At 41.0% G+C, this 15,432-nt stretch overlaps 1 protein-coding gene across 1 annotated transcript in view; it reads right to left on the reverse strand.

Moving 5' to 3' along the window:
- SMC1B (structural maintenance of chromosomes 1B) overlaps nucleotides 1-15,432 on the reverse strand; it is a 65,276-nt gene that overhangs the window by 42,494 nt on the left and 7,350 nt on the right. The window contains exons 4-9 of the mRNA XM_054038198.1: nucleotides 12,753-12,956; nucleotides 11,557-11,795; nucleotides 10,841-11,099; nucleotides 8,738-8,878; nucleotides 2,587-2,669; nucleotides 1,095-1,302 (exon numbers count right to left, since the gene is read on the reverse strand). Coding sequence (XP_053894173.1) covers nucleotides 1,095-1,302; nucleotides 2,587-2,669; nucleotides 8,738-8,878; nucleotides 10,841-11,099; nucleotides 11,557-11,795; nucleotides 12,753-12,956 — 1,134 coding nt within the window. The remainder of the gene's footprint in view (nucleotides 1-1,094; nucleotides 1,303-2,586; nucleotides 2,670-8,737; nucleotides 8,879-10,840; nucleotides 11,100-11,556; nucleotides 11,796-12,752; nucleotides 12,957-15,432) is intronic.

A 15,432-nucleotide genomic window follows, 5' to 3' on the forward strand; every position in this document is an offset into this window, starting at 1 on the left:
TCCTGTGGTGAGAATAAGGAAGGTGTTTAGAAGAGGCCATGGGGAAGTAGCCCAGGGAGTTGTAGCTGTCATGCAGCTGTTACAGGAGACACTATAGACAGCTGCAGTCCACAGGGCCCTGGGCTGGAACCCGGAGTAGAGGGCGGGCCCGGGTTCCCCCCAAACCTCCCAATTGACCTGGACTGTGGGTTCTTCCAGAGGGGAAGGTCTCTGGGCTGTTCCCCAACCCACATGTTGGATTTTCTTGCCTCAGAGATTCACCAATAAGCGCAGGACCCACCAAGATAGAAGAGGAACTTTGTCACACAATTTACCATAAAGGATAATCTGAAACTGAAGTTCCTCGCAGTTAAAAAAAAATTGCATTCCCACTTCTAATAAAATATACACACACACATACACTAGCACAACCTTAGAATAAATGCTCTGCAGTTCTGTCATTCTACCACACTATGAAACTCTAGCTCAGCCAAGAAATGCCAGTGCTGCTCTTAATTTTAATCATTCTAATTTTTACATTGATACTCCCATTTGAAATTTGTAAAAATAAAGTCATGAATGAATAGCATGCTTATCAATGTCACAAAAAAGTAACATAAGTTTACTACTAATATAAACTAATTTTTAACTTTCATAATCTGAAGGTTGGTGTCAGTTCAATCACTTAATTCTTTAAATTCACAAAGATTGAATTTAATAAATTTACTGTTCTTTTGTAGTACAAAATTTGCATTGTCATTCCCATTTACAAGTGTTCCTAGAATACATAAAATACACCTCTACCTCGATATAACGCTGTTCTCAGGAGCCAAAAAAATCTTACCACGTTATACATGAAACCGCGTTATATTGAACTTGCTTTGATCCACCAGAGTGCGCAGCTCTGCCTCCCCCCGGAGCAGTGCTTTACCGCGTTGTATCCGAATTCGTGTTATATTGGGTCGCATTATATTGAGGTAGAGGTGTAGAGTGAAACTTAAAATATATTCCAGATGGCCACAGAAAGTCCCATGCTGCCACATATACCACAACTGCAAATGCATATCTCAAATCTAATTATAACCACAAAAATGCAAATAAATCCATCCAATTACCACAGAATCAGGATAAAGTCTTTTGAGACTCTCCAGTATCTCTGCTCTCATTTGCTGGCGTCTTCCTTCATGGTAGTCAATTCTAGCATTCTGCAGCTCACCAACTATTTTGTTTAGTTCTTCATTTACTTGAGCTATCTGTACCCTTGAATTCTCCATTTCATCAGTTAGGACTTTCTCCTGTTGTTTTTTCTCTGCTAACAATTCGCTTTAAACCAAAATAAGGGAAGATGTGAGAAAAATGTATCCCAATTATATTGTCTTAACTTTTCATTAATTTTATGAGTAGAGTGATTTTATTCCACAAGTGTGAGCCTCTGGGCTGAACTCAAAATCTTTATATGGAAACAAGATTTTGATGCATGAAAGTCAAATGATAAAATAACAGATTTTACTAACAAACAAGTTGAACTGCTGCCATTTAGAAGATTTGACATCTATACAATGTCATCTTTTGCTAAAATTAAGTGGTTAACCGAATATTTGTTCAGCTGTTCTAAAAAGACCAGACGCTGGGCATAAGTGACCACTACGTTACAGAAGTTAAACCAAATACTTTTTGGCTTTCCTTTAGATGCATGTTTTTCAAATAAATAAAAAAAAGCTTCTATTTATTTTCCTGGTTATTCACAGGATTTTTTCAGCAAGTTACATAGGGATTTAGCCACACAACTCACATGGTTGGAAGCAGTAATATAAATGTTTCTAAATTGAGTCCAAAATCTGCTCTCAGATACATGCACACAGAGGGCATAACATGACCGTGAATCAATACAATTTACAGTTTTGCGAAAATGATCTGAAAAGTCTATGGCAAAATCATGTCCCACTTTACACACGTGCACAGGGCATAAGGTACTCCCTTGCTCACCTGTGCCTTGTGGGTCACAACATCCCTCCGCTGGGCTGCAGCTCCCCCTCCATGGCAGACCTCTGATCCATCCAAGTACAAGCCAGCACAGCTGAGCCAGTGTGAAAGGGGAAGCAATATGTGACAGCAAAAGAGGTGGTGCAGTTACTCTGCATACTCAAAACAGGGGCAGGAGGAAGATATGGACCAGGGAATAAACTGACTAATTCACAATCTGGCCTCTATTCTGCTTCCAGGGCAGCAAAACTACTAAGCTGCATTCTGCCCTTTTATTCAAACCTTGTGGTAAATCCAGAATCTAGTCCATAATGAAGACACGATCCTCATATACTTATGAAGGAGAGGAAGAAATCACAAAAAACAAAAAAAAGTGTGAAGTAACATATGGGAGGACAGTAGAATCTGTCTTGGATGACTCTCCCCTCTGATTCCAATTTCAACACCCAAAATTATTGAAAAATTACAACTAAGGACAAATAAAAGGATTTAATGCAAGACAAATATTACTCTTACATTTAAAAATACACCTTAAAAGGCAAGTTTTCAACAATTTTTTTTATAATATGCAAAGTGTCTGAACTGCAATTTATTTTAATTTATTTAAAAAACAAATAAACATACGTGCATGACTTGGTATACTCCTCCAACTTCTCAATTCGTTTTTTGTGGTCTTCTATCTGTTCCACGACTTGCTTTATACTTTCCTAAACAACCATAAATAGGATGTAATTTACAAAATTAAACAATTCTAAAACCAATTTTCTAATACTATATATCACTAAATTTTCAGAGTGGGGCACTGATATTTAGCTATGTGGCTAACCTTAACCATGAAATATCCACTGAAGTCAAGTCACAGCATGCCACTTTGCATATTTAGTTGATAGATATTTCCCATGTGAATAATATACTATATCTACCAAATCTACACTATTGTTTTCAAGCCCATTAGTACAGAGATTCTTCAATGTGAATGGATCGTGACACTTTCATAAATACTACTTGGTAATACCCTTTTAACATTTAGTTAAATACCAAAGTTTAGGATTTAAAACAAATGTAAAAGTTTTATAAAATCTGCTAATAGACTTGCTTTCTTTGTTTTATAAATACTTCAAATTTTAAAATCAAGTGTCTCTCTGCAGAATTTGAAACCCAACATCACAGCATTGTACTAGTGAATATGAACCAGCAAGTGAAATTACTAGTCTTTTTTCACTGTCCAAACTGAATAAAAGTACAAAAATTAAAACAAAAAAAGTGTCCAGTATATAGTGACAGGGAAATTAGATTTCAAATTCCTTCACTTTCATTAATCTGAATATTATAAAGTAGGTAAGGAAATGAATATTTTGTTATTTGTAACCATACCGTGTTCCATCTAGTTGTTTCAAATATTAAAAAACATGAAGCAGACAGACATCGGCTGTAAAACTTTGTCTCTTTAAAAAAAAGAAGAAAATGAAAGTATGTTCACTCTGTGAAATGCAGTTGTGCTGTTCTGATTAATAGCTAAGAAAATGGAGGAAAGTTATTCAAACATACCATTGTATTCTATTTATAATGGGTAAGAAAATTGTTTCAAAGCTCAGAACAATTCAGGGACATGGAGTTGCATTAGTTCCATTTTATGGTAGTAATTTTTACTGGAATTCTGTTTATGTGAAATTCCACAAAGAACTCTAGGAGTATTGCTATGTGTCTTCTTTCCCTCAAATTTTTAAACGTGGATATGGACATCTCCAAATGTTCAGATATGAGTTCATAAGAGAGACAGCTTCAGCTTCTTTCATTCACTAAGTAAAGGAGACCAATCAGCTTTCCAAAGAAGTGGGGATAGTGAGAAGAGAGTGCAGTATCTAAGTCATTTTACTCTAAAAATAGCTACATGTAAGTAACATTTCTACTTAGAGAATTGCCTCTATATATTCTCACTTGTGGAAGATTAAAAGCAGTACCCTCCCCCCTTCCCGGGCAAACACACAGTTGGAAGAGTTCTAATTTTAAAAATGACTGTTCAACTGCTCTTCTGAAAAAGGTATTTGTGGATGATTAGCAATCCAAGCAACTACTTTGGAAATCTATGCCAAGGAAACAGCGTGCACCAAAAAAGCAATGTTAGATACGAGCCCTTACACCGTCCAACCCTGGAACATGAGCAAACTTATGTCCACTGAGAAAGTCTAATCCATTTTGAAGTATTCTGAATATATATGAAGATTCATCTACACCTTCTCTCAATGTCAAAAGATGAAGAAGCCCACATCCAGCTGACTCTGCACTTCATAGTAGCTGATAAAACTACAAGATTTTCACAGGGAGTTGGGAAAAAAATACTCAAATCCCAACTGCAGCGATGTTGCCAGGGAAAGGCAAGCCTTTAAAATGGGACTCTGTCCTTTCTGTCTCCAGGTATAAAGGTCACAGAATGAATCTTGAGCAGGACACTAATCTTCTTCCGAAGAGAGAAAACAGCAAGTGCTCTGGTGCAATGTAAATATTTTATTGTCACATGACACTTCTTGTTCGGATCTGTCATAAGTCAATGGTATAAGGAACCAGAAATGTTCACTTTTCTGTCTATGCAGTTGGCACAAAATCCACACCCTGGAGCTGAATTCCAAAAGCAGGCAGGAAATCAAAAAATTGTCCTGATCCCAAGAACACAAAAATCAGCCACAACAATATCCAGGTGGAAAGTTAACTACAATGGAAAAAAGGAAAGAGCTGACAAGACACACCATGATACTGCAGAGTCCAAACACTACAGTTGTCATGGTAAGAAGGAACTGAGGACAGTATGTATCTATCTCACTCTTAGCCCTGGTCTACACTACGAGTTTAGGTTGAATTAACCCTGCACCTGTCCACACGACCAAGCCTGTTTTGTCGACTTAAAGGGCTCTTAAAATAGATTTCTGTACTCCTCCCCGATGAGGGGTTTAGCGCTAAAATCGACCTCACTGGGTCGAATTTGGGATAGTGTTGATGCAATTAGACGGTACTGGCCTCTGGGAGCTATCCCACAGTGCTCCATTGTGACTGCTCTGGACAGCACTCTCAACTCAGATGCACTGGCCAGGTAGACAGGAAAAGCCCCGGGAACTTTTGAATTTCATTTCCTGTTTGGCCAGCGTGGCGAGCTGATCAGCACAGGTGACCATGCAGTCCCAGAATCGCAAAAGAGCTTCAGCATGGACCGAGTGGGAGGTACTAGATCTGATCTCTGTATGGGGAGAAGAATCCGTGCAGGCAGAACTCCATTCCAAAAGACGAAATGCCAAAATATATGCCAAAATCTCCAAGGGAAATGATGGATAGAGGCTACGACAAGGACACACAGAAGTGCCGCATGAAAATTAAGGAGCCCAGGCAAGCCTACCAAAAAACAAAGGAGGCAAACGATCACTCCAGGTCAGAGCCCCATACATGCCGCTTCTATGATGAGCTGCTTGAAATTCTAGGGGGGGGGCCCTATCACTACCCTACCACTGTCCGTGGTCAACTGCAAGGGGAGAGTCTCACGCAACAGGGATGAGGATTTTGTAGATGAGGAGGTTGAGGATAGTGCACAGCAGGCAAGCGGAGAATCCCTTCTCCCCGGCAGCCAGGAGCCATCACCCTGGAGCCAATACCCTCCCAACCCTCTCAAGGTGAGCTCCCGGACCATGAAGCCGAAGAAGGCACCTCTGGTGAGTGTACCTTTGTAAATATAATACAAGGTTTAAAAGCAAGCGTGTTTAATGATTAATTTGCTCTGAAGACTTGGGATGCATTCGTGGCCAGTATAGCTACTGGAAAAGTCTGTTAACATGTCTGGGGATGGAGCGGAAGTCCTCCAGGAACGTCTCCATGAAGCTCTCCTGGAGATACTCTAAAAGTCTTTGCAGAAGGTTTCTGGGGAGGGCAGCCTTATTCCATCCTCCATGGTAGGACACTTTACCATGCCAAGCCAGTAGCAAGTAGTCTGGAATCATTGCAGCACAAAGCATTGCAGCAAATGGGCCCCGGCTTTGCTGGCATTCAAGCAACATCCGTTCTTTATCTCTCTGTGTTAGCCTCAGGAGAGTGATATCATTCATGGTGACCTCGTTGAAATACGGGAAATTTGTTTAAGGGGACATTCAGAGGTGCCCCGTTCCTGCTGGGCTGTTTGTCTTTGGCTGAAAAGAAATCATCCCCACTGTTAGCCACGAGGTGGGGGGAGGCCCGTTCATACTGAGCTGTTTGCGTTTGGCTGACAGGAATCTTACCTGATACTAGCCACGCGGTTGAGGGGAGGCTACAGGCACCCAGCCACTCCACCCCAGCGGATTGCCCAAGCAATGAAGGCTAAGCATTCAAAAAGCTTTTTGCTTTTTTTTTAGAATATCAGGGTTGGAAGGAACCTAAGGAGGTCATCTAGTCCAACCCCCTGCTCAAACCAGGACCAATCTCCAGACAGATTTTTGCCCCAAATCCCTAAATGGCCTCCTCAAGGACTGAACTCACAACCCTGGGTTTAGCAGGCCAATGCTCAAACCACTGAGCTATCCCTCCCCCACAAAAAAGCCCTACAACAAGGCACCACTGGGAGTTAAACCCAGTGACCCCAGGATCGCATGTATACCAGATAGGTGCTTTGAACTGTAGTGTGGCCTTGTCCTTCCCTCCTCTACCACCCCCTCAGTGCTTCCCTCCTGACCCACCCCTCCCGGATTACCTTGCGAGTGTTCCCCCTATGTGTGTGATGAATTAATAAAGAATGCATGATTCTGAAACAATAATGACTTGATTGCCTCTGAAAGCAGGGATCAAAGGTGGGAGATCTGTTGGCTTACAGAGAAGTAGAGTCAACCAAGGGGGCAGGTTTTCATCAAGGAGAAACAAAGAACTGTCACACCGTAGCCTGGCCAGTCATGAAACTGGTTTTCAAAGCTTCTCTGATGCACAGGGCAGCCAGCTGTGCTCTTCTAATCGCCCCGGTGTCTGGCTGCACGTAATCAGCCGCCAGACAATTTGCCTCAACCTCCCACCCCACCATAAGTGTCTCCCCCTTACTCTCACAGATATTGTGGCGCACACAGCAAGCAGCAATAACAATGGGAATATTGGTTTCGCTGAGGTCTAACCTAGTCAGTAAACTGCATCAGCAAGCTTTTAAATGTCCAAATGCACATTCTACCGCCATTCTGCACTTGCTCTGTCTATAGTTGAACTGCTCCTTATTACTGTCCAGGGTGCCTGCGTATGGCTTCATGAGCCATGGGAGCAAGGGATAGGCTGGGTCCCCAAGGATAACTATTGGCATTTCAACATCCCCAACGGTAATTTTCTGGTCTGGGAATAAGTTCCTTCCTGCGCCTGTTCAAACAGACCAGAGTTCCTGAAGATGCAAGCGTCATGCACCTTTCCCGGCCATCCCACGTTGATGTCGGTGAAACATCCCTTGCAGCACCATTGAAAAAAAAGTACCCCTTGCAGTTTACGTACTGGCTGCCAAGGTGGTCTGGTCCCAAGATAGGGATATGCGTTCTGTCTATCGCCCCACCACAGTTAGGGAACCCCATTGCAGCAAAGTCATCCACTATGACCTGCACATTTCCCAAAGTTACTACCCTTGATAGCAGCAGCTCAGTGATTGCATTGGCTACTTGGATCACAGCAGCCCCCAGAGTATATTTACCCACTCCAAATTGATTCCCGACTGACCGGTAACTGTCTGGCGTTGCAAGCTTCCAGAGAGCTATCGCCACTTGCTTCTCAACTGTGAGAGCTACTCTCATCTTGGTATTCTGGCGCTTGAGGACAGGGGAAAGCAAGTCACAAATTTCCATGAAAGTGCCCTTATGCATGCGAAAGTTTCGCAGCCACTGGGAATCATCCCAGACCTACAACACTATGCGGTCCCACCAGTCTATGCTTGTTTCCCGGGTCCAGAATCGGCGTTGCACGGCAGGAACCTGTCCCATTACCACTATGATGTCCAAATTGCCAGGGCCCGTGCTTTGAGAGAAGCCTGTGTCCACGTCCTCATCGCTATTGTGATCGTGCTGTCGTCGCCTCCTCGCCTGCTTTTGCAGGTTCTGCACACACTGCAGGATAATGCGCGAGGTGTATACAATGCTCACAACAGCAGTGGTGAGCTGAGCGGGCTCCATGCTTGCCGTGGTATGGCGTCTGCATGGAAAAAAGGCGCGAAACGATTGTCTGCCGTTGCTTTCACGGAGGAAGGGGCGACTGATGACATGTACCCAAAACCATCCACGACAATGTTTTTGCCCCATCAGGCATTGGGAGCTTAACCCAGAATTCCAATGGGCAGCGGAGACTGCGGGAACTGTGGGATAGCTACCCACAGTGCACCGCTCCATAAGTCGATGCTAGCCATGGTAGTGAGGACACACTCTGTCGACTTAATTGTGTATGTCCCCACTAAGTGCATTGACTGTATAAAATAGATTTCTATAAAATAGACCTAATTTCGTAGTGTAGACATACCCTTATAATTGCAGATCTGGATGTTTATACTGTAAGCAGGCTTTCACTAAGCCACATCCTAGAAGAGATATGTAAAGTTATTTTTGAAGGACAAAGAGCCAGCCATGTGGCAGTAGGGTCTGTCAGAAGAGAAGCCCAAACATATGCATTGTATCAAGGTTGAAGTGTTTTTTGATAAAGAATGTATTCAGTACAATTATACTAAAATTTATAATGACAGGGAAGGACAAAGTATTAGACAAAGAAAGACAGGGTTTCTTTTCCCCAATAAAATTAAATTCCATCTCAGTACCTCAATTTCTTTTTGCTTCCTCTCATCAAATGTCATCCTTTCTAGATCTGCTTTTTGTTCCCACTGCAGTTTTTCTAGTTGCTGGGTCAATGTAGCTACTTTCTTTCTCGCTAGTTCTTTTAGCTCTTTATACCGATCCAGCTGTACAAACAGATTCAAATATTACTCCTGCCCTTAAACATAAAGGGAAATTTTCACTGCATTATGTGCTTAACTAGCAAATTAACAACCTTATCAAAACTACAGATTGTAAGTTACTATCCAGTTATGGTGCCAAGTATTGGCAATCAGATGCCATGAAAGATAAAGTTTCGAAACTTTATTCTCCTGGTTTTTTGCCTACAGTCTAGTTTAGAGTTTTGTTTTAAATAAGTGATTAGGCAAACTAAAGCTTCCATAAACATTTCTGAAAAAAAGCGAGGATCAAGACATCATCTAGATGCTGAGTGGCCCAAAAGTAAAGCAATTATTCTTACGAACAACAGTTATTTTGACATGTGGGAAGCCTCCAAGGAGAAAATTTGTAGAGGTATACAGAAGGGTTTATGTTTGGGGCAACCCTATAAATTATGCCGAAGGTTGACAAATCTCTACAGTAATGAGGAGTTGGAACTCCTCCACTCTTTCCTGCTGGGCATAATTTACAGGGTTGCCCCAAACTACACAGGGATAATAGGAAGGAAACTTACCCATCAGGTTATGCAGAATTTAATGTACAATAAAATAAATTGAAAGAGTTTCTAGGTCTAATGGTTGCAGAAATCGTTTTCCCGATGTGAACTAAGTGGAAAATTATGCAGGGATGTCTTCCTAAAACAGCTTTGTATCAGAACTGTGAACTGATCTTATCTGTAGCAATTGGGCTGTGTGCTGGGAAGTTGTTTTGGTAAAGACTTCCTTCCTTACACCACCTCATAGCCCCTTGACAGCAAAAGAGCTGCTCCATGGTTACTATCCTATCCTCACATGTACTGTTTGTGCTCCCAGTAAAAAACAATGGATCCATGATGCTGTGGACCCACAGCCCCAGTTCACAAGGAACCCCATGGAGACTGGGTTTAAAACAGACAGGTGCTGCACATGCCTTGACTAGGCTCTCCTAAATCCTCCTATCAGAGTAGCAGCCGTGTTAGTCTGTATCCGCAAAAAGAACAGGAGTACTTGTGGCACCTTAGAGACTAACAAATTTATTAGAGCATAAGCTTTCGTGGACTACAGCCCACTTCTTCAGATGCATATAGCTCATGAGGTTGATGGATTTCCACTCCATTAAATCCTAAATTAAATTAAATCCTCCTCTCACTATTGTGCACTGGAACGTCACTGATTTGACTAGAAGAGAGTCTTTCATTATTACTTTGGAAAGGATATGATTCACACATTAAAGAGAAGTAATACACCACCTCCAACCATCTTAAAAGGTTAACTTTGAAACCCCTCGGTCTTAAGTTTACTCCTCAAAACTGCTCTCTTTCTCTTGAACTTCTGGGAGGCTCGAATTGTCCTCCTTAAATCATTTCATCAGTTCTATAAAAAAAATTTTTAATCCATCCCAGCTGTTTGCTGGTTAAAAAACTATATTAAGCTCAGGCACATGTAGTTGGCAGAGCTATATTACATACAGCACAAGAAGCCTCAAAAACATTAAAGACAAATCTTGTTATGTTAAGCCACCACAGTAGAGCCTCATTTTGTCCTTCTAGGAAGGAGGCCCAATCATGGTGTTGCTAATCATATTCTGGACTAACTGTGACCACTTAGCAAACAGCAACTGCTCAAACTGTAAGCTAAAAATAAACCGATAGGATGTTACAGGTATCAGATGTTTTTATGTACAAATTGACATAGATTTTAAGTCTGTTGGCTTCCAGGATAAACCTGTAAGAGATGAAAAATAAAGGCAATATCACCATTTCTCCTCATCCTATTGGACAAATAGCTCTTTTTCCTTGCAATTTAGTCTAAGTCAAATTGGATTTGTAACCACTCTTTGAAAACAATGGGTGAAATCATGACCCCACTGAAGTCAATGGCAAACTCCCATTAGCTTTAACAGAGCCAGGATTTCACTCAGTCTAGTACTTCCCCCCTACAACAACTCACTTGACTTGCTTCCAGCTCAACATCTGCTCTTCTCTGTAACATCTCCTCTTCAACTTTCTTTTCATATGCTCTCCAACTTCTCTCAACATCAGTCAGCTCGGTATCCAATTCTTTTATGTTTTGCTCTTGTTTAGCAAGGTGTTTCTCATTATCTTTTAAGGATTTCTTAGCCATATCTACTTTCTTGATTTGGTGAGAAGTGTTCTCCTTTGCTTTAATATACTGAGGCCTTTTCTGATTCAATGACGCTTCTAGGGTTCTTTAGGGCGGGAAAAAAAGATGCATTTTTGTCAACTTTGTGTTTCAGGGAAACAAGAAATGCAGCCTGGAACAAGATAATTTAATTTAAAAAATAAATAAAATCACCTTTTAGGTGGGGACCAAGTATGAGATGTTTCAGTCCAAAGGTCATATTTTGATACATATAACCGAAAATAGAGGTTTAAACATGAAGTACAATGCTATACCACACCTACAATGTTGTGGTGAACAGGTATAATGTTTTATTGAGAATAGTGACAAATGAAGTGGCTGAAAATTAAGTATTATATATATTTATTCTGTAATAGTGATTATTATTTTAGAAATCTCCCATTGACTTCAATGGGGTCAGAATTTCACCTACTCTCTTGATCAGGAAATACATTTTGAAGAGTAACTTAGAATGCAGACTAACTCTCAAAATCTCAGTTCAGTTCTATCATAGGAAAACTTACTTCATTTCTTTTTCCATGTGTTGTTGGTCTCTATTTAACATTCCAAGCACTTTTTTCTTAGCTTTAAATGTGTCTTCAGCAGAAGAAAGGGAGTCTTCCTTGGTATTCACATCCATATTCTTTTCATCCAATTTGTTGTTCAAAAAGTCAATTTTTTTCTCATTGTGATAAAGTCGGAAAAGTTGCAGCTGTATCCTGTTTTCTTTCAGCTCTTCAAGCAGCATCTGGTAACGCTCTGCCTACAAACAGCAAATTTTTATTTGCAGTTTAAAAAAGAATTTTTAATCACTAGCAGTCTAATCTCAGGTCCAGAGTAAAATGAGCTAAAGTACTGGTGACTATGGTTCCAGCAAAGTGCGCCAATCACAAAAAACTCAGCCATATAATGCAGTAGTTACTATAAGAATTGCCAGTCCTGCAGAATACATTGTCATTTATTTCATTAAAACATATTTATGACTACTGAACCTAGTATACTTAGAAACTATTATATTCAACTCCATTTCCTGTTGAATATTATAAATGCCACCCAACCGTAAATCGTAATTGCTTTTTTTCCTCTCTTGTATGCACTCAGGCAACAAACTTCGCAATACAGGGTCACTGAACACTCCAGGGAAAAGAAGAATGTAGACGTTTAGCTTGGTTTCAATAAGTTTCACACCTCCAGAACAAAGCTCACTATCATAGTTTGGCAAGTTGCAGGATTGAGCCTTCTGAGACCAAGTATTTTTGGATGCAAAGTTTATTCTTCCATTTTTAAACATTCTGCCCAGTAAGTGCCACTACTGCATCACATAGTGACTGTACAAAAAGGGTAGAAATACAGAAATGACGTACTACCGATGTACATTGCCAGGAGATACTTAACTATTAATCCTGTCCCACAGGAAAACGTAGTGTCTTCCTTGCTGATTTTTTTTTTTTGGTTAAGTATTTCAGATTATACAAATTAATCACATTATGTGGAAAAGCTTTTACCAAAAAACACTTTTGAAGAACCACCACTTTCCACAAAAAACAAGGAAAATGTATTTATTTTAAATGTATTAGAAGTGTTTGACCCAAGCTCTATGTACTTTTACTAAGGTTCTGATCCTATAAACTCACACTATGCTAATAGAGTTTGCAGGATCAACCACTATGCCATATGCTTTCTTAAATATGAAAACCTCCTTTGTTATTTTTGGAATTACCTCCTCTTTCTCTAACTTTGCATGCTTGCGTTCTACTGCCACATGTTTTTTCTTGTTATAATTAAACTGTGCATCCCCCTCTGCCTGTTGCATTTTCTTCTTCTTTCTCTCATATTCCTCAGCAAACTCCCATGAATTACTAATCTGTTCAAAAAGCTGGGTTCTCTCCTTGGGCTTCTTCATTGCAATTGACTCTACTGCTCCCTAGAATAGAGTTTCAAAGATGTAGCACTGAGAATCATAGCACTGCAGATCACTGTACTGTACAAAGAGGGAATCTGAAATTGCCAGCAATATTGTTCTATTCAGTTTCTTAAAATCAAGGTATAACTTATATGATATTTCACTAGCTTCAATAGCCTCCCAATCACAGAGACTTAAAAGTCCACTGAACCTAAATTGGACACTGACACGCCATATATGAAAAAGCGAAAGTTGTGGAATCATGTAGTACTGGCAGCAAAAAGTCAATCAGAGATTACAAAACAAACCTCACTATTCAAGAATATATAATTTACATATTCATCCAAATTTTTTTCTATACTAAAGATTAAAATTTGGGAAACAGACTCCAGTCAGGAAGTGTTATCACTAATACAAAGTACAGTGTTATATTTATCCTAACATCCATTATGTTATGGGACTGGAGGAAGCTTTTCAATTGAAAAATTTCTAAGAGTTTATGAAATGTAGATTCAGTTCCTTCCCTGTTTCGATAATTTTTTTTAAAGCAGACAAGTTGGTGGAGCTTGAAAATTAAGTACTGTATATATTTATTCTGTAACTGTGATATTACTATTTTTGATATTCATTATCTATATTTAAAGGAAAGCTAAATTAGAAGAAGAGATTTTTAACCACGATATCTAATTAGAAGGAATATAAAACTAAAAATACTTAACTGCCAAATACAGTTTAATTTTTTTGCAAACAGGAAGTGAGTATTTTAACAGACTTGTGAGGCAGATTAGGACTAAGAATTCAAATCCCATTATCAACCACTGAAAGTAAGTTTCAGTTGTTTTAAGATAATATGCTTTTTAAAAATTGTTTGGGAGTTAATTTAACATCTGGTTAAACTAAACGGATTGGAGGACTCAATAACAGACTTAACAATGGGACATAGTGACATGCAGATGAAAGACTAATTCAAATCCACTATAGTTCCCTATTTACCAAGAGTGGTTACTCACAGATAGTTCCATAGTCTATATGATTTTACTTTATTTCCCAGTGGATATATACCTCCAACTCACAAAAACCACACTATCACGATTAGCATCCTTACTGGTAGTCTCAATAGACAGCCCAATAACTGAACAGATAAGAAAAATGAACGCTGACCTTGGAAGTGGTTCTTCAGAGGAGTATTTGGGCTCATTAATAGACCAATGTGGCGAAGGTGATATTGTGAGGCACCTTCTTCATAAATAAAAAGATTTTGGTCTCTAGTGATGTCAAATAAGTGGCTGTGACCCAGGGACCTCTTGGTGACAACTGGCAGAGTTCACAGGGTTTTACAGGGATCCCCTGGGTTGGATATATGCATAATAGTTCACTGAAGTATGGCATGTTAGGTCTCTACCAAGAGCCAGTAGCCCACTGGTTATCATACTCACTGCAAAATGTATGTACAGATAATATTTAAGGAGTTATGCTTTTAATCTAAAAATTACCGTATATACTCGTTCAAAAGCCAAATTTGTTTAGTAAAAAAGGGAAGCACCAGAGACGGGGGGGGGGGGGGGGAAATCGGCTTATGAGCGGGTACAGAGCGGGAAAGGTGGGACACAGCCCCTCCCCCCAATAGAGGGAGCAAGGAGAGGCAGCACAGCCAGAAGGGAAGAGGCGGGGCCAGAGTCTCTCCGCTTCTGGCCACGCTGCTCTCCCCACAGCCTCCAAAGCAGCTCCAGGGCTGGCAGGCTGCAGCTGTGCCATTCGGCCGCGCCCCCTAGAGCAGGCTGTGGCCACGCCGCCGGGCCTGCTGGAGCACGCTGTGGCCATGCCACAGCTGTGCCGCCCAGTCTGGCCTGCCAGAGCAGGATGCAGCCACGCTGCCCAGCCTGCCGGAGCAGTTCCAGCCAGGCCAGAGACATCCTCCCCTGGCCCTCCCCAAATAAGGTGGGAAAGGATGGGATAGGGAGAGTGTGGGGGTCCCCGGCTAGGGGTGGGGTCATGTGGGGGGTGGTCACAAGGGTTATTCCCCTGACCCCCAGCTTCCCCCTCCCCCCCCCCCAAAAAAATTTCCCCACCAGTTGCTGTCCCGGCCCCTCAGGATAAAGCAGCTGGCGCACCGGGACACTTTGTTTACTTAGGTTTACCTCCGTGCCTGTGGACACTCGAGGTAAACAAACCATCTCGGCCCACTAGTGGTTTATCCTGATGGCCCGGGAGCCAAAATTTGCTGACCCCTGAATTATAGGGTCGGCTTATGAATGGGTCATAAAAATTTCCCATTTTTACTTATCCATCTTGGGGGGGGGGGGGGGGGAGGTGTCAGCTTATAAACAAACCGGCTTATGATCAAGTATATACGGCATGTTCTTAAGGTCTTGGAGTTAAGACAAGTCACCAGAAGGTGACATACCTCAGAAATGTTCCTTTCGGACAAAAGGCAGCAGACACCCGTTTCCTTGTCTGGCCATTTTTGTATTGTATGCCTCATAATGTATGCCTTTTT

The sequence above is a fragment of the Malaclemys terrapin genome, chromosome 1 (assembly GCF_027887155.1).
Source record: "Malaclemys terrapin pileata isolate rMalTer1 chromosome 1, rMalTer1.hap1, whole genome shotgun sequence".
Lineage (NCBI taxonomy): Eukaryota > Metazoa > Chordata > Testudines > Emydidae > Malaclemys > Malaclemys terrapin.